Source organism: Anolis sagrei, chromosome 5 (genome assembly GCF_037176765.1).
Source record: "Anolis sagrei isolate rAnoSag1 chromosome 5, rAnoSag1.mat, whole genome shotgun sequence".
Lineage (NCBI taxonomy): Eukaryota > Metazoa > Chordata > Lepidosauria > Squamata > Dactyloidae > Anolis > Anolis sagrei.
The window spans coordinates 84,145,330-84,165,430 of record NC_090025.1 but is presented as its reverse complement, the minus strand read 5'-3'; the positions used below and the strand labels follow the sequence as shown (position 1 = coordinate 84,165,430).

At 40.0% G+C, this 20,101-nt stretch overlaps 1 protein-coding gene across 7 annotated transcripts in view; it reads left to right on the top strand.

The window, feature by feature from the left end:
- KMT2E (lysine methyltransferase 2E (inactive)) overlaps positions 1 to 20,101 on the top strand; it is a 69,461-nt gene that overhangs the window by 43,148 nt on the left and 6,212 nt on the right. For all 7 annotated transcript variants that reach the window (XM_060778352.2, XM_060778346.2, XM_060778350.2 and 4 more), the window contains 8 exons: positions 3,339 to 3,509; positions 5,038 to 5,349; positions 7,194 to 7,445; positions 7,819 to 7,963; positions 10,118 to 10,365; positions 11,760 to 11,816; positions 14,725 to 15,285; positions 18,761 to 19,050. In XM_060778352.2, the coding sequence (XP_060634335.2) occupies positions 3,339 to 3,509; positions 5,038 to 5,349; positions 7,194 to 7,445; positions 7,819 to 7,963; positions 10,118 to 10,365; positions 11,760 to 11,816; positions 14,725 to 15,285; positions 18,761 to 19,050 (2,036 nt within the window). The remainder of the gene's footprint in view (positions 1 to 3,338; positions 3,510 to 5,037; positions 5,350 to 7,193; positions 7,446 to 7,818; positions 7,964 to 10,117; positions 10,366 to 11,759; positions 11,817 to 14,724; positions 15,286 to 18,760; positions 19,051 to 20,101) is intronic.

The window sequence follows — 20,101 nt, the reverse complement described above, 5'->3', positions numbered from 1 at the left end:
CTCTCAGCCTTCTCTTCTTCAGGCTAAACATGCCCAGCTCCTTAAGCCGCTCCTCATAGGGCTTGTTCTCCAGACCCTTGATCATTTTAGTCGCCCTCCTCTGGACACATTCCAGCTTGTCAATATCTCTCTTGAATTGTGGTGCCCAGAATTGGACACAATATTCTAGGTGTGGTCTAACCAATGCGGAATAAAGGGGTAGCATTACTTCCCTAGATCTAGACATTATGCTCCTATTGAATACTGTACTTTAACTCTTATCCCCAAAAAGAACCATCTCCTTCACTGAGTAGAATGGTAAAAGGCAAGAACTTTGTCTGTCCCGGGAGAATCTAAAAGAACCAACAATCCCCTCAACTCCCTATGTCATGGCACCACTTCTGATCTTCCTTCTTAAATTCCTGGGTGGGGAATTGGCAGCAGTGTCTAGTGGCAACCTGACCCCTTAGACAGCATTGGTTCTTTCCTCTCTCCTCGGAACAACCTTCAACATATCACAAGTCATATCATGAAAGCCGCCTTCGACTGATACATGAGTATATATAGTAACATGATATTGATGTGCATTTGACATAGTTGACATATAGTGTTCACTACTTTTATATACCTAATATTCATTTGATTACTACCACCCCCCCAGTTGTTAATTTATTGATAAGAGATAATACAGGGTTAGTCAAAATGCATAGGCCAAACATACATACAATTGTATGTATGTTTGGCCTATGCATTTTGACTAACCCTGTAGATTGGAGCACTCCGCCCCTCCTTTGACAACCTGTCTTAATGAGAAGAAAGCAAGAAGGTTTGATAGGATCAAGGGTGACCACAAAGCTATTACTAAAGGCAAGGGGGGATGAGCAACAAAATATGCTGTGGGAACAGAGGGATGACGTCACAATTTTTCCATCCGATAAAGGGGGGGGGGCATTTCCTGTCTGTGCCTAGTGATATAGTTATCACGCAATTTCTAAAGTTGGAAAATATAATTACTGAAACAGTGGTACATTTCCCCCCTGTAATTACTGAATTGATAGTACACTTAATTGAAAATGTAGAAGGCAACCCCCATTCATTCCATCTACATTAAAAATCTTTCTTGGTCTGCCAAAGAGTTCTTTATTTTCACATACCTCAGTCTTCTTAAATATGCTTTTCTCATTTTAGAAAGAAAAAAAGAGGAGTTTGGTTTGATGTATGAAGAGATAGACAATATTTAATGCTTCTTGAGAGAGTGGCTGTATTATAGTTCCTGTGCTCTTACGGTCTGATAGAAAGACACAGAATGTTTCAGAAGATAAATTGGCAGACAAACAGGCAATCCCCCAAGTCACAAATATCCGACTTACAAACTACTCATAGTTACAATTTTCGTAACTTGGGGACTGCCTGTAGACATGCACACACACTAAGAAGTTGTAGTAATTGGTGTCATACCTTGCCTTTTGTAAAAGTCCTGTCTTCCAAGTTAAAGTTTTGCTCTCACCTGGCATTCCAGTGATTCCTTTTCTGAAGGAAGTCTATTGACGCTAAGAAATATTTGTGGTGGAAATAGCATGCATTCCTATATTTCAGTGACAGAAGATTTCAGAATCATAGGTCCAAAGCACTATTAACCACTCATGTTGACACTTGATTAATGTTGAGTCATCAGCTAATGTAATAAAAAGGATATATGCTGCCACCTTTGGGAAATGTTCTCTAGTCATCCATTCCCTCCTGCCACCTAATAAAACCAAAAAAATATTTTCCATAGGACCAGTAATGAAATGTTTTGTATATAAATTGAACTATTTCTATTGATCTTGATATTAAAGTCTTGGGAGTAAACAGTGCCTGTGAATTTTCACAACTTTTTGGGACGGAAAACTGAATATTGTATTCACTAATTGCAACATCAAAATTCCGAATTGTGTTTTAAATTACATACATGAAATGCATTTGTTTTTTGGGAGAAAAGATGGCAAGGAAATAGAAAAGGCATAACCGTTATTCGGAGAAGTGATGAAGTAGAATCATTATTATCCTTCACCCTTGGAAAAGCTTTCTTATTGACCTAGCTACAGACTGGAGGAAATAAAACTCTGTGACTTCCCATTTCGTTAATTCTCACTGGATTCTGTGAATCTTGAATTCCTGAATCATCTCTCGGGATTCAGAAAGGATAGGTTGAACATCTTTTCTGCCGCCAGCTGTAGGTTTTGCTTGGCTCAGCTGGCCTATTAGCCAGAGAGAAGATTAGGCTCGGGGAAAAAGGACTGAAGTGTGTTTGAAAAATAGTAACAAATATCAAAGGGGGATGGAGGAATACAACTATTACCAACTGACCAGGACAAAGCAAGAACGTTGTTAAGATAACATTTCTGAGTGCTTCCTCACTTATGTAGCACAAAATAAGAGCTGTTTGTAGGAAAATTGAAAATCTTTGAGGAGGTACACATTGCATAGTGGAGAAGAAAATGTTTTATTTCCTCTCTATAAAGAAACCACTTTAAATGAATTTTCTAAAATAAGCTCACTCTGCTGAATCACTGTTCGGAACACATGAGGCCAGTTCCTGGATGTGGTCTCGTAATTACAGTGGAAATTTTGTTTCATTCTTAAATAGCATAATGCCATCTGTCCCAGGAGCATGTGCCTTAGTATCTTTTATCACAAAAGTGATAATTTAACATTCATTTTGTAGCACCTTTCCTTTCATGGAAGAGTAATAAGGTGGGCTGGGAATTCCTCAGGATTGAATCCAAAATGCATCATCTGTTGAGTTACTGGTGGGGCATAAATAGCATGTTAAAACCTTCCCCATTTTAAATGGAAGAATTTTATTTTTAAAAGCTGTTCTTCCATTTCAACTGGTTTCAAAACTCTTTCCCAGTTACAAGAAAAACAATGTTGATGAAAAATTGAAAATGATGTATTTTTAAAAACATTTTTCCTTTGGAAATCTAGAAAAAAAATATCCTGCAAATACTTTTTGAGCAGACTTGCTATAGGAAATGTAAAGTTTCACGAACTGCTTGTATTTTATATTGCTTAATGTTGCTTCTTCAATATAAGGAATTGACTGTAAATTATGGGTGGATATGTTAGTTATATTAATTGCAGCTGTTTCTTGGCAAATGCATGCAAAATCCATTTTCTTTTGTTCAATTCAAAACACAGTGCCTTTTCCAAGTGATCAACATAAATTTATGATTACAGCACTAATTTTGTTAATGTATTTTGTTGATGTATTTCACTAAACATGACTCTTACAGAAACGTATGTTACATTGACATTTAAAGTCATTATCTCTTGGGGATGGAATATTTTAAAATGAATATTATTAAATTCTTCAGACCAGAGAAGAACGGAAAATGGAAGCCATCCTTCAAGCATTTGCCCGTCTGGAAAAAAGAGAAAAAAGAAGAGAGCAGGCTTTGGAAAGAATCAGTACGGCTAAAACTGAAATTAAATCAGAATGCAAGGATACAATTAAATCAGAATTTAATGATGCCGAATTTGTTCAGGTAATGACATAATTTTTAATTACATTTATGATGACTTTAAAGGATTAACTTTCAAAATTACCTGTTGTTAGCTTCATTGGCTTTGATAATATTAGGGCTAGTATAATATGTAAGATTTGGTGACTATTACATTTTATGAATTGCCATATCCAATGGAGGAGACCTTTGTGACTCCTTATGGATATCAATCCCTATGAAACTGTTTTTGCATATTGTTAAAATAAGACTGTGATCAATAAGTAATGTTGCATCATCCTATTACTGAAAAATTGAGATTTTTCATTGTGGTTACTATCTACAGGAACACAGACTGGTTCAGAAGGATGCAAATTTGTTATTAAGTCACAGAATTGTAAAACCTGCACGATCCCTTTGATCTCCCGGAGAGGCCTTTCTTTCACCCCTTCCTCTATCACAGGCTCGACTTATGGGTACGAGGAAGAGGGCCTTCTCCACTGTGGCCCCCTGCTTTTGGAACTCGCTACCCTTGGGAGATTAGACAAGCCCCTACCCTAGTAGCCTTCAAGAAAGAGCTAAAAACCTGGCTCTTCCGATGTGCCTTTGGAGAGTGACCATTCAACCCATTTGTTTGTTTCCACCTACAATTCACCCTCATGATAAAGCAGCTCCCCCTTTAAAAAGGCTAAACCCCACCGCTCCTCCTTCTTGGGTTCCTTTCTTACAAATACACTTTGTGCTTGTATCACACCCAGGGTTTTAACCTTTTAACATTTTATTCCATACGTCTGGCCTGCCCGCTGTGTTCATTATACTATGTTACGTTATACTGTTTTATTTCATTTGTTATTTCATATATTTTGTTACGATTTTTTTCTTTGCTTTTTTGTATTTAATTATGTTGTATTATTTTTGGGCTTGGCCTCATGTTAGCCGCCCTAAGTCTCCTTTGGGGAGATGGTGGTGGACTATAAATTAAGATTATTATTATTATTATTATTATTATTATTAAAGTTACACCCCCAAAAGTAGTTGGCATATACTGTTTCATCACTTCTCAGCTTTGCCAAATTTCTGTACACAGCAAATAACACAGATAAAAACAAGCAAAACATTTTTTAAAAACATACATTTAAAATATTCATAAAATTATTCACACCAATTATTCACACCAATTATTGAGATCAATATTCACACCAATTATTGAGATCAAAGGCTGCCTCTCACAATATCAAAAGGGATGGAGCCAACCTCACATCTCTGGGAAAGATGTTTCACAGATAGGGTGCCCCTACATATCTTGTGTACTCACCAGCCTAACTTCTTGGAAGAATGGGAGATGCAGACCATGCTGACATGGGAGGAGGCTTATTAAATATACTCACCCCAAGAAGATGAAGCAGAAGAACCACCACTGACATGCGGCAGGTGCATAACTGTATCACATAATGGTTTCTTATTTAAATGCATACTCTTGGGACTCCTCAAATTGGAAAAATACAACAATAGCCATAAAGCATGTGTTTAATTTGATCTGATTTTGCTACATCTGTTGTTTGTACTGTACCAGGAACCAGCAAAAGAGGAAACTGCCACTAAGCCAACCCCTGCCAAAGTCAATCGGACAAAACAGAGAAAAAGCTTCTCTCGGAGTAGAACTCATATTGGCCAGCAGCGGAGAAGGCACAGAACTGTTAGCATGTGTTCAGATATTCAGCCATCCTCTCCTGATGTAGAAGTTAGCTCACAGCACAATGAGCCTGAAAATGCTGCTGCACCTTCAGTGGAGCCTGAAGTGGAGGCAACGGTGGCTGAAGTCGTTCCTGAACCAGAAGCCCCAGCACTTAATAAATGCCCTACTAAATATCATAAACAAAAAAAGGTATGTGTATTTCTAAATTTAAACTTAATATTTCATGTTGCTTTGTGTAAGCAAATAATACCATACTGTGCATTGCCTGTTATCTTACGTGATGAGAAGCAAGCATATAGAGGTATCACTTTCCTCTTACCCATACATAAAATGTTTCATTGGGGTTGCCGGCTAAGTCTCTTCCCATTTGCTTCTTGTTTTGGAGCCCATTTCTATTTCTCAGGTCTCTTAGCCATCCTTTAACCCTCTCTGGCCATAACATATTATTTAAAATAGTATTTCTTGTAGCTATAGCCTCAGATGGGCCTTTTCAGTCTGGGACTGTATCTTGAGAGCAACGTGGTCAGTTTGATACTAGACCCCTTCTCCTTATCAAACTAAAAGCACTTTTCTCCACAGAATTGCATGTCCAATGTACCCTTTTTTTGATACTGTGGAGGAGGAAGCACTTCTCTGGGTGCTGTAAAGGGGCAATCCACAGTCATGTGGGTTATTCCCATCACACCAGTAACAGAGGCAGGATTGCTCCTCTGTGCACCCCAGAGTATGGCTATGGGCAGGGAAAGAATGGGGAGTAACAGAAGTATTTTTATCCTGATATATCCTTATATGGTATCTATATAAATAAAAATGCAATGTTCGTTTGTGGGATTAACAGAACTCAAAAACCACTGGGCGAATTAACACCAGATTTGGACACAATACACCTATCAGGCCAACGAGTGACTATCACTCATCAAAACACTGAAAAACACAGCAGAAGACTTAAACAAAAACAAAAAACATTACAACGCATGTGCAAAACCACATATATTCACAAACACACAAATATACACATATTCACAAATATATGCACACACGTATACGCATATATATACACACAAAACACATAGACACAGACTGGGCCACAGTGCAAAATAAATATGGTAGTTCACAGAGATAAATCGAGTACAGACAGTCCCTGAGTTACAAACAAGATAGGTTCTATAGATTTGTTGTTAAGATGTATTTGTATGTAAGTCAGAACAGGTACATTTTTGAAGTGCAACTCCAGCCATTTTGGATAACATGGTGAAGGGTTAATACCCCTGTAACATTTGTTTTGCTGTCTGTGCCCCTATTCAGAAGATTTCACTTCACTTTCTGTCCCTGTGACAATTGAATCTAGAAAACTGTGGGTTGTCACGGAAACAAGGATTGGTGATAAAGCTTCAGTGGAGACACCTTTTCCTCATGACAACTCTTTCAGGAGTGAATTTCCCTTCCTAGGAGTAGATTTCTTTCACTTCCTGTTGTCTTACCCATGTTTGTAACTAGGAGCTGGATGTAAGTTGGATGTCTCTGACTTTGGGACTACCTGTAGTTATAATAATACATTTGAAATTACCATTTATATAACTTAGCACAGTGACATATATTAAAAGAAATACAGAATCAAATAATGGGCAGTTATATTAACAAAGCACCACAATCCTTCTGAAATAGTGAAGAGGGCACCTCTACCAGAAAGCCAAAAGGGAGGAATACAGACACATTTCCGACAGTGATATACCAAGTGACCTGAGCCAGAAGCGGGGATTCTGTGGTCTTCCAGATGTTGGTCTGCATATTCTAGCATGTCTAATGGTGATACCTGATAGGGGGAAATGCTGGAGCCTGGAGTCCAAAAACATGGAGGAATCTCAGTCTCCCCAAGCATTTAAGTGATTGTGGGGACCCACTGGAGGAAAGAATCAGGGCACAATAGTCCAACCCACCTCTTTGAAGGTGGAGCGTTAGAGCAATGTGTTTCCTTGTGGCTAAATTTTGGGCAAATATGAACATCTTACATTGTCTTTTTCTCTTTTGTCTAGCACTTGGTGGATGAGTGGATGAGCGAGAAGAATGACAAAACAGGCAAACCTATAGATGGCCTTTCAGAAAAGCCACTGCGTATAACAACAGATCCTGAGGTTTTGGCTACACAATTGAATTCTTTACCAGGTCTCATTTACAGCCCACATGTATATACAACTCCTAAGCACTATATTCGTTTTACGTCACCATTCCTGTCAGAAAAACGGCGGAGAAAAGAACCTGTGGACAACATTGGCTCTTGTAAGAAGGTAATGTGTCTTATTTCCCACAGAAGTTTTCTTCCTCTAGACGTTAATATACATATATTTTTTAAAAAAATACAGATTATATTTAGTGATTACACAAGAGATATTGGTAAGGATAACTTTTATATAATAGCATTCCTGACTCTTCTGTCATTTGAGGACCAGGTTTATTGTTCCAGGCCATTTTTGTTAAGTTAGGGATGAGACTCATGTGGCCCTGTATATGTTGAATTGTCGAGTCTCAGCAGCCCTGGCCTTAAGCCTATGATAACTAAGACACCCCAGCAACAGCATTCCCACCCCTTACAGAAAGTAAATGAAAACGTGCTGACATTGTTAGAATGGTTTTAATTATTTCAATATATATATATTGCAGCGATGGCTAAAGCAAGCCTTGGAAGAAGAAAACTCGGTGGTTGAAGATAATTTTAATTCACCATCTCACGAAAGATCTAGAAGTCCGGCCATCAATGGTGAAAGTAGAAGCCCCTTATTGCTGAATGACAGCTGTTCCTTACCAGGTAATGTCTTTTCCTGCCTGTGCTGCTGCTGCTGATCTCTTCTAATCCTGTTCTAACTTGCAATATACCGTAGTTTTCCAATAAGCTGTTGGGCATCTATTGCTTTTCCTTCTCCCCGCGTATATATTGTCCCTCAGTGTTGGTGATAAGTGACTGTGTATTTGTTTGGTTCAAAGTCCCATGTTGGGTTGGTCCAGTTTTCGCCCTTCTGAGAACTGTGCACATGCATTTTTGCCAACCGCAGGTCGTGATGTGATGCTACTTTCAATGTCATTTAGCCATTGGGGACAGGTTGGAGTTGGAGGAGCCCATAGCTGGGTCCTGACCCCAAATGGGGTCCTCTTAGCTCAATGTTGGGGTTGCAAAAGTCTTCCCCCGCAGAGTAGAAGTGGAAGGAGGAAAAGAAAAAGGCAAAAGCCGAGCCCAAGTTGCTAAGGAAAAGGAAAGGTGCCCACCAGAGGCAGCCAGCCACATGAATGGAAAAGGAGAAAAAACAAAGGCAGCCTGTAAGAGTGGAGAGGGCCTCCTGGTGACACAGCAGGTTAAACCGCTGAATTTGGTGACAAAAAGATTGGCAGTTTGAATCCAGGGAGTGGGTTGAGTTCCTGCTGTTAGGTCCAGCTTCTGTCAACCTAGCAGTTCGAAAACATGCAAATATGAGTAGATCAGTAGGTACCACCTTGGTGGGAAGGTAAGGCACTCCATTCAGTCATGATGGCTGCATGACCTTGGCGGTGTCTACAGTCAACAACGGGTCTTCAGCTTAGAAATGGAGATGAGCACCACCCACCAGAGTTGGACACAACTGGACCTAATGATAAGGGCAAACCTTTACTTTATTAAGGATAGAGGAAAGAAGTATCCTGCCCCTCCATGCATTTTTTTCCCCTTCTCCCCAACTGCAGCCCCTTACTTGAAGGAAATCTTATTTATTTTTTGTTAAGGGTTGCACTTTAATCTACTTGCAGAGTTTTGCTTGCAATAGAATCAGCCCTCTGTATCCACAAATTCAAAAATCCACAGCTTGAAATGTGTATATATAGGGAGGGGGGGGGGGGGGGGGGGGGGGGAGAGAAACCTCAATTTTGCCATTTTATATAAGAGACATCATTTTACTATACATTTGTATATCATGGGATTTGTGCATCTATGGGTTTTGGTATCCACTGTGGGTCCTGGAACCAAACCCTGGAAGATACTGACCGCCACTGTTCTTTACTTAAGATGTTTGGGTTTTTATGTACTTGGAACTTAAGCATGCACTAATTGTTATTGCTGTACAGTTAGTCTTCCGTATTCAAGGACATAACCATCCAATTAAAAAAAAAACTATAAAGGTAAAGGTAGTCTCCTGACATTAAGTCCAGTCATGTCTGACTCTGGTGGGTGGTGCTCATCTCCATTTCTAAGCCGAAGAGCCAGCGTTGTCCGTAGACACCTCCAAGGTCATGTGGCCGGCATGACTGCATGGAGCGCTGTTACCTTCCCGCCGGAGCGGTACCTATTGATCTACTCACATTTGCATGTTTTCGAACTGCTAGGTTGGCAGAAGCTAGGGCTGACAGCGGAAGCTCACACCGCTCCCCGGAATCGAACCTGCGACCTTTCGATCAACAAGCTCAGCAGCTCAGTGCTTTAACCCACTGCGCTACCGGGGGCTCCAAAAAAACAACAACAACCTATACCCATTTTATATACCTGGGGTCACATAAAACTTTCTTGGGCAAAAAGGGGTTGCAGGCTGAAAACGTTTTAAAAGCTCTGATCTAGCCAACCACTGTATTTATGTTTTAGGAATGCCATTCCCCCAACCCGAAAAACATAATTCTTTAAAACATTTTTGTGGCCTTGGTCTTTTAGAGATTTCTTGGCTAGGACCCTGCAATATTGGGATTGAGGGTCTATGCTTACCCACCCTCAACATATTGTATGTGGCTGTAAATAACAGAGCACAGTTCTACACTGTTATTTTTTTTCTTCAGTCAACAAATGTTAAATTTTGAAAACAGGTGCATTTGCTTTTATTTAAACTTGACTGTTTTTCAAATTTAATTATTGATTTAATAGTAGTTTCCACTAAAGTCTTAATGCATTAATAAACAAAAATAATAATTACTAAAAATGTTTGCTTGCCTTTCTTGTTTTAATGTGTAGACCTCACTACTCCATTAAAAAAACGGAGATTATATCAGCTGTTGGATTCTGCCTACTCAGAAACATCTACTCCTTCACCATATGCTACACCAACCCATACTGATCTTTCAGCCTCAGATCCATTGTTGTTTGCCACTCCTCCTAGAATAAAAGCAGATGACGAAAACTGTAGGAATGGCTATAAGCCCATTTACTCACCTGTTACTCCAGTAATCCCATGTGTACATGGAAATGCAATGCACTTTGAGGTGAGTTTTTATTTAGTATTCTCTTCTCAGATCTGTCAGCATACTATCAAGTAGATAGTTTAAGATTTTATCAAAAATGTTGTTTAAAATACTATTAGAACTTGGAGAGATGATGATAAAGGGGTGGGTGTTATTTCTGGTGCCTTTTGAAGGAATTGGACAAAGTCATGGAAGATACCGCTATCCAGACTCCCTTCAGGATGTGCAGCAATACATTTCTCAGGACCAGTTTCTAGCTAGAGACTACGGCTGAAAGGCAATATTACCCTCATGTTTTGGGTGCTGTCAGAAAAAAGTTGCTAGTTATAGTTATATTAAAAATTTAGGCCCAAAATTACAGAAAGTCTTATTTGTGAATTTCTCATATTTCGGTATACATAGATGTAAAGTCTTCTTCTTTGAGAAAACTTTATATCCGCACAACAGGGTTTTTCTACACACACACCATACCCCTACCTATCCAGCCCAATTAAGAGACTCTTGGACAATGGGGAAGCTATTTTAGACCTCCAACCCCCAGAAGCTCTAGCTGGTTGAGTGGTCAGGAATTCTGGGAGTTGGAGGGCTGGAGGTTGAAGAGGCCTGTTGTAGATAAAGTGGGGTGAAACAATTTGGATGTTTTCAAGCTGTCAAACACTACCTGTCTGATTCAGCAATCCAAGGCACCACATTTCTTCATGATTATACAACATTGAAATGGTATTTGTGTTTGCACATAGTGATAATCTAGAGTCCAATGAAGGGGATGATTTGCTGAAAAACAGATTATTCTGAAGTTATCTTCTAACAAAGGTGTGATGCATTCACCAACCACAAACTACAGTCTGAATCCATGGTTTTTATTATGGCCTCAGAAACTATTCTTTCTTAGAATTGTGACTAATTTTATAATATGTCTGAACCCAGAACCATTGCTTACCCCTTGTTTGAATACTAGTTGTCCACAAAACAATCACTGTCAAAAAGGAAAGGAGAGAAATAATAAATTGAGAGGGTTAATCATGGTTTGCAGGGTCATGTGCCATACAGTTCATGGTTCAAGCCTTAGCACAAATCATATTTTTTCATGTCCACAGGGAACCATTGTAACATGCACATGCATAGATGTTTCCATTTATTTATCAGTTATTTCAATGCATCTCAGTGTGGAAGCTATACATGAGCAGGCAGGCCTTGCTTATACAGAGATTCATGTAAAAGGCACACTGAATAAATGCTTCCAGAATTCCTTTATTATAATTTGACCAGTTTCAGCCCTAAGCATTGATTAGAATTTGATTCAGGAGCAGGATAAAAATAAGAACTAATTTGAATCATTTATATATAGCCTTTAATGTCTTTAAAATCATCAGGATTTTTTTTAATTTTAAATTTTTTTGGTTTGGTTGGTACAGAATATTTCTTCACCTGAGAGCTCCCCAGAAGTTGCGAGGCGAACATATAATCAGGAGGTAAGGAAAAAGGTTTTGGAAAACTTTTATATCTTTGCACAGATGTTAATACTTATTTATTGGTGCAAGGACTGTGATTCAGTGGCAGAACAAATCCTTTATATAAGTATGTGGATCAGTTCTATGTAAGGGTGAAAAAAACTGCGAATTTAAAATTATGGAGAGCGCCTGTCAGTGTGGATAGTGATAGACAACAGTTATTAGGCAGCTAAAGTTTCCTCATCTACCAAATGTTACCCATGACAAAAATTTATTATTTCACTGATATAACTTGGTCATCGGGAATAATAATCTTCTTCCAACTAAATAATCATGATCCATCATTCTCTTTTTGTGTTAAAAAGTCTTAATCTGCATACTGTCATCCTTACATAGTTAAGTATCCTGCCTCAAAACCATATTTTCCATATATCATGTATTAAATTGATATCCTACATCTTGTAACTTCCATTCTTTTTAGCCAATATTTGAATCTAATTTCTTTATACGTTTGGGCAGAAATAACACATCTGTTCTAAAGCCACGCGTTACCAAAATTAGATTATATATTACAATACTTGGGTGGGTTTTTTTAACCTCTGCAGCGTCAGATACCAGCAGATAAATAATATTCAGTTAACAGAGCTTATTTCATGAATCTGTGGCTTGTGTGGGCTATGGTTTGCTGCTTTAGGTGTGAATTGTCTGATACATGGCCAAACTTTTATTTCCCATTTTTGGTATGTTTCTCTCCAAACCTTTTGACAGTTCAATTCCAGTTTTAGCATGGGAAACTGGGGAAATAAGGCACAGTTGTAGGGTCAAACATAGTGATAAGCTCTGCTTTAAATAAGATAGTAATAATCTGGTCGCCAGACAGGAATAATCTCTAGCTTTCAGGTGTGGTTTGTTGGGAGAGGTTTGAGATGCCACAAGCTAGAATTCCACACACTGTTGCCGTTATATTGATATCCTGTCCTTTTCTCCATTTGGAACTTGAAACAGCTTACAACAGTGAAAACAAATGCAGCTTAAATGTAATTAAAGTGTCACAAAATTCAAACATAAGCCATTAAAGTAGAGCTTTTCAAACATTTCATATTTGTGACACGCTTTTTAAACACGCATCATTTCTTGGAACAGTAACTCAGTTTATTAGCAAACCAATGCTTTATAAACGACACACACACACAAATTGTAATAACAATATGTATGGGGACACAACAACATATTTCATTTTAAAAAAATAATCTTTATTGATTTTTCATAAAACATATAGAGTAAAAGAAAGAGAGAACACTGAGCGGGGAAAGTATAAGGATAAAAAGAAAAAGAAGAGAGGGGGTAGCAGAATAGTTAGGGTGAAAAAGTATCTGATTTTTCCTATCTGAATGTTCCTTTTAAACCAGTACTCAGAGCCGCCTTATTCCGGTGGCTGCTGGAGTCATCTTGGGTGCATAGTGTAGAAATAGAAATAAAACAACAACATATTTCATGAAAACCTTTTATTTATATTTTTATAAAATATATGATTTACTAGCTGTCCCCTGCCACGCGTTGCTGTGGCCCAGTCTGTTGATCTGGAAAATAAAGTAATGAGAAAGTGTTGGTTTCTAATATATGTAATTTCTTTATGCTTGTGGGTAAACAGTATTTCTTGCTGTTTCTTTGTCAGTGTTGATGTGGAGAGTGTCTGGTTTGCCTACTCTGGAACATGCAACATATAATTGTCCTTCTTTAAGGGTTCCTTTCAAATCTATGATACTTTATCTGTGTGTGTGTGTGTGAATCATATCTATCTATATCTATCTATGGCTGGATGGTTCTTTGTCAGGAGGATTTTGATTACGTTTTCTTGCCCTGATGAAGGGAGTGGGATTGGATGGCCTTAAGTATTTTCTGTTGGTCATGGGGGTTCTGTGTGGGAAGTTTGCCCCGATTCTGTCGTTCATGGGGTTCAGAATGCTCTTTGATTGTAGGTGAACTGTGAATCCCAGTGACTACAACTCCCAAAGGTCAAGGTCTATTTCCCCCCCAAACTCCATCTTTGTTCATATTTGGGTGTATTGAGTGCTTGTGCCAAGTTTCTCCAAATCCATCATTGTTTTAGTCCACAATGCTCTCTAGATGTAGGTGAACTACAACTCCAAAACTCAAGGTCAATGCCCACCAAACCCTTCCAGTATTTTCTGTTGGTCATGCGAGTTCTGTGTGCCAAGTTTGATTCAATTCCATCATTGATGGAGTTCAGAATGCTCTTTGATTGTAGTTGAACTTTTTTTTTTTTTTGTCGTGTCAGGAGCTACTTGAGAAACTGCAAGTCGCTTCTGGTGTGAGAGAATTGGCCGTCTGCAAGGACGTTGCCCAGGGGACACCCGGATGATTTGATGTTTTATCATCCTTGTGGGAGACTTCTCTCATGTCCCTGCATGAGGAGCTGGAGCTGATAGAGGGAGCTCATCCGCCTCTCCCCAGATTCGAACCTGCAACCCAGCAGTCTTCAGTCCTGCTGGCACAGAGGTTTAACCCACTGCGCCACCGCAGTGGATTTATAGTTGAACTATAAATCCCAGCAACTACTACTTCCAAATGACAAAATCATATTTTTTTGATGGTCAATCCTTGTGTTGTGAGATGTTTTGTTGCCAAATTTGGTGTGATTTCGTTCATTGGTTCTTTTGCACAGAGTATTTTTTTATATATAGATTGCTTATTTCATATAGACTTGAAGGTTTCTCCTTGTGTTCACACGATGCCACACACTGTAACTGACACACTAATATGACGTGACATACAGTTTGGAAAAGCTCTACATTAAGGGGAAAAGAGAAACTCTGATTGTCAGGGGTGAATACTATTCTGGTGTGGTGTTGTTTTCTTTCAGTTTGCCCAATTACTGTTACAATTCTTGATTCTCTCCTTTGTGTAGGGATATGACCGGTCATCCTCGGCAGTGCTGACACTCAACCCTTTCAGAAATTCCAATCTTACAGAAATGTGTCTGCAAGAAATAAAGACTATTGGCTATTCCAGTCCGAGGAGCAGAACTGACGGCAGCAGACAGGGCTCTGCAGAAAAAGAAGCCACCTCAGAGCTCCAGTTGGGACTCGAAGCCGTTGAGCAAAGTGCACTGCATAAACCCCTAGAGCCCCCCGGAACAGAGGCCAACAGCCAACTGGAAACAGCACACTGTGGGCGAGGGACAGTATATCCTACCTGGGTAAAGAGTCCCGACAGGACAGGTGTCAATTTCTCTATGAATTCTAATCTGAGGGACTTAACTCCTTCGCACCAATTGGAGGTAGGAGGCGGATTCCGAATAAACGAGTCAAAGTGCCTGATTCCAGACGATGCAAGAGGCATGTTCATGGAAACGCCTGTTTTTTGTACTTCTGAAGAAGGACTTGCGGCTGGCTTTGGGAGGTCTCTCAATGGTGACATCTTGATGGATGGAAATTGCACACCCCAAAATCCTCCACAAAAGAAAAAGGTTACTATTTTAAGTATAACTCATTTGTATATTTCCCTTGTGAAAAACGCTAGTAATGCAGTTCCATAACCATACACTTTTTAGAAGTGTGTGTTGCCAATGACTTAGGCCTCAGACTCTTGAGCAGATGACTCATTTTCTCTGGGGTCCAAGAGACACGCAGTTACCTGAATCTGTCCCTGGACCAGGGATGAAATGGCAACTTGGGATCTGATTGAATTTAGACTGACCAGCATAGAATCATAGAATAGAGTTGGAAGGAGTCCACATGGGCATATAGACCAACCCCCTGCCATACAGGAAAAGCACAATCAAAGTCCCCTGACAGATGGCCATCCAGCCTCTGTTTAAAAACTTCCAAGGAAGGAGGTTCCACCACAATCCGAGGCAGAGACTTCCACTGCTGAATAGCTCTTACAGTCAGGAAGTACTTCCTAATGTTCAAGTGGAATCTCCTTTCCTGTAATTTGAACCCATTGCTCCGAGTCGTAGTTTCCAGGGCAGCAGAAAATAAGCCTCCTCTCTCTCATGCTCCTTATGACATCCCTTCACAAGTTTATACATGGCTATAATGTCTCTTCTCAACCTTCTGCAGGCTAAGTATATCCAGTTCTTTAAAACACTCCTCTTAAGGCATCCAGACCTCTGATCTTTTTTGTTGCCCTCTTCTGGACACCATCCAGCTTATCAATATCTCTTTTAAACTGTAGTGGCCAGAATTGGACACCGTATTCCAGGTGAGGTCTAACCAAAGCAGAATAGAGAGGCACCACGACTTCCCCAAATCTAGACAGTATACTCCTTTTGATGCAGCCCAAAATCCCATTGGCTTTCTAAAATGCTGCATCACACTGTTGACTCATGTTCAACTTGTTGTCCACAAAGACTCCAAGATCTTTTTCACATGGACTGTTGTTGAGCCATGCATCACCCATTCTGTTTTTGCATTTCATTTTTTTTCTGCCTAAATCTGCATTTGTCCTTGCTCAACTTCATTTTGTTAGTTTTGGCCCATCTCTCTAATCTGTTCAGATCATTTTTAATTCTGCTCCTGATTTCTATAGTATTAGCTATCCCTCCCCAATTTGGTGTCGATTGCAAACTTGGTGATCATGCCTTCTAACCCTTCATCCAAGTCATTAATAAATATATCGATCGGTACTGGGCCCAGGATGGAACCCTGTGGTACTCCACTAGTCACTTGTTTCCAGGATGAAGTGGAACCATTGGCGAGCACCCTTTTGGTTCCGTTGCTTAACCAATTACAGATCCACATAATAATAGCGTTCCCTAGCCCACATTTGACTAGTTTGCTTTCAAGACGGTCATGTATCTCTCGGTTTAGAAAAGCTAATACTCAGGATAGTCTTTTGATTAGGCTGATCATTTAAAGCAGGAATAGGTCATTTACTGGGGCTGGGGGTGGAATGTTTGAACTGGATCAGGAGAATGTTTGAACTTGAATCAGGAGCCATAGCACAGCTGAGGCTTGTGTCACCCCCTCCCTGATTTTCATTAGCAGTAATGAACTGCAGCAAGGCCACAATGCCAGCACCACAGAGGCTGGGTTTTTTTTGGGGGGGGGGGGATGCAAGCTACATGTTACTGGTTCAGTTGTTGTTGTTATTCATTTGTTCAGTCATTTCCGACTCTTTGTGACCTCATGGACCACCCCATGCCAGAGCTCCTTGTCGGTCGTCACCACCCCAGCTCCTTCAAGGTCAATCCAGTCACTTAGAGGATACCATCCATCCATCTTGCCCTTGGTCGGCCCCTCTTCCTTTTTCCATTTTCCCCAGCATAATTTTCTCTAAGCTTTCCTTTCTTCTCATGATGCGGCCAAAGTATTTCATCTTGGCCTCTACTATTCTTCCCTCCAATGAGTAGTCGGGCTTTATTTCCTGAAGTATGGACTTGTTGGATCTTCTTGTGGTCCAAGGCACTCTCAGAACTTTCCTGCAACACCACAGTTCAAAAGCATTTATCTTCCTTCGCTCAGCCTTCCCTATGGTCCAGCTCTCACATCCGTGGGTGACTACAGGGAATACCATTGCTTTGACTATGGGGATCTTTGTTGCCAGTCTTCACTATTGGTCATTGCTCTCCTCCCAAGAAGTAAGCGTCTCCTGATTTCCTGGCTGCAGTCTGCGTCTGCAGTAATCTTTGCACCTAGAAATACAAAGTCTGTCACTGCCTCCACGTTTTCTCCCTCTATTTCCCAGTTGTCAATCATTCTTGTTGCCATAATCTTGGTTTTTTTGATGTTTAACTGCAACCCAGCTTTCGCACTTTCTTCTTTCACCTTGATTAGAAGGCTCCTCAGCTCCTCCTTGCTTTCGGCCATCAAAGTGGTGTCATCTGCATGTCTAAGGTTGTTAATGTTTCTTCCAGCAATTTTCACCCCAGCCTTGCATTCCTCAAGCCCCTCTGGTTCAGTACTCCCATCTTATAGAAAGGATTTCCCCCACTAGCTTCAAGGGCCAATCTAACATTCTGTGTTCTGGAAGCATTTTCTCCTGACGTTTTGCCTGCATCTATGGCTGGCATCTTCAGAGGATCGTACTGTAGTTTGTTGACTGTTTGAGGGTATTTTTCCATTTAGTAAATAGGAAATGCTTCCTATAGCTGATAACTTCCCCACAAAAAAGACTTTTAAGATTTTCAGAGAGATTAAAAATAACTTCTCAGGAGTATCTGTCACTGAAGTAAGAATTATTAGAGTGATTTGAAGTATCTGATAACTTGAACAGTGCTTAAGCTGAAGGAGTGTTGATTTACTCAGGGCCTGAATGGAAGGTCTCCTGCAAGCTGCTTTGAGCATTTCCAAAGAAATGTGTGATCGTAGTAACAATATAATAGCTAGTCGCTCTCATTTCTTTTCCACGGCAACTTCATTTCTCACTGCAGCTGGCTGTTCCCCTCGAAAAGCTGTTTGTGAAGGTTGGAAAAACCTCTGCATCCTGCCGTGAGAAGGAAGAATGAATGGGGGGGGGGCACTCTCCTTCCCTGCCCCCTTGTACACATCAAAATGACTTATGCTTGCACAAGAGCAAATGTAGGTTAGATACACGGCTTTACAAAAAGTAGAAAGTCAGTTACTCTGGGTTAAAGGAAGCCAGCAAAGTTATGCCAGATACTGTAGAAGAAACATATGGACATCTAGCTCAGATTGTGAATTATAGCCTAAACAGTGTCAACACAAATCAGTGAAGTCTATTAACTTTTAAAAGGCAAAATATTGCTGTTACCCCATGTAATTTGAATTGCAGACTCCCAAACTGAAATAGCTTAGACTATTAGAAGATCATTCTAGGTAGTTTCCTTTATGACCATGGCATTGGGATGGGTTGAGAGGCATCGTTTTGTTCTTAAAAGGCGTCTTCAGCTCATGTAAGCATTGCTCCAAGTCTCCCAAACTGTTACCAGAATTTGGAGTAAGAAAAATAAATAGTACTTCCTCCTCTTCTATCCATAGGTGTCACTTCTAGAATATCGCAAGAGACAACGAGAAGCCAGAAAAAGTGGCTCTAAGGCAGAAAGTTTCCCCCTTCTTTCCATATCGCCACACGCTGCTAGTGGAGGAAATAGTGCTGCCACCGATGGATATAACAGCAGTGAGAATGGGGAACAAGTGGAGAAGGAACATCCTGCAAGCCTCCCATTGCCGTTGCCAGTTACAGAGTGCAGCGCCACTTCAGAGGAAACGGAAAACACCTCGTCCTCAAAAGAGGTTTCAAGTGAAAAGAATGATCCAGAGGTTCAGTGGTAAGCTTTGTTTTAAATAAGAATATATGCTGAATAATTATAGGTGTTTGGTTTCAAAACAATTGAATTCTAATAGTGCCCGTTAGCCCATTCAGGTGGTTAATTTGCAAGTACATCAGTCTGACATTTTTAAAAGAAGTCTTGTTGTATATAATGAACGCATAAGAAGAGTACGAGTGCTTTGAGCAGCCTTCTGTTTTGAAATTTCTTGATCCCTAATTCCCTTAGTAGTGTGTAATTTTAGTCACTTACATGGCCTATGTATGAGATCATGCACCCCAAACAAAAGCTTTGTTCAGTTTTTTGACTAGCTCCACAGTTTAGACACAGTAGCTTTAAAAGAAGGCTCTATAGTGAGTTTAACCACTAGCATGCCAATGTCCATGAAACGCTTATGGTTCAAAAACTGCTCCTATGGAATAAGAAACATGCAAGCTGGAAATTCCTAGCATGTTGCGTTGTCAAAGACTTTCAAGGCCAGAATAACTGGGTTGCTGTGAGTTTTCTGGCCATGTTCTAGTAGCATTCTCTTCTGATGTTTCACCTGCATCTGTGGCTGGCATCTTCAGATTACAGGTGAAACGCCAGGAGAGAATGCTACTGGAACATTCTCCCCAAAAAAAAAACTCACACCAGCTTCATAGCATGTTGTTAGAATACACTAATACCAGGACTTCCAAAATTGTCACTTCTTGTACTTAATAGTGGGGATATATTTATTTATTTATTTATTTAAAACATTTATATTCCGCCCTTCTCACCCCGAAGGGGACTTGGGGCTGAGCACAGTATATATACGGCAAATATTCAATGCCGGGACACAAATTCTTATATATATACATAAACAAAACACAAAATATTAAAATACACCATTTAAAACCGTCCTAGTCATCCACATCAAATCTAATTGGCCTGGTAATCTTTCCTATTGCTGCTTTATTGCCCTGTCCCGAAAGCTTGGTCCCACAGCCAAGTTTTTACCATCCTTCTAAAGGACAGGAGAGAGGGGGCCGACCTGATCTCACCAGGAAGGGAGTTCCATAGCCGGGGA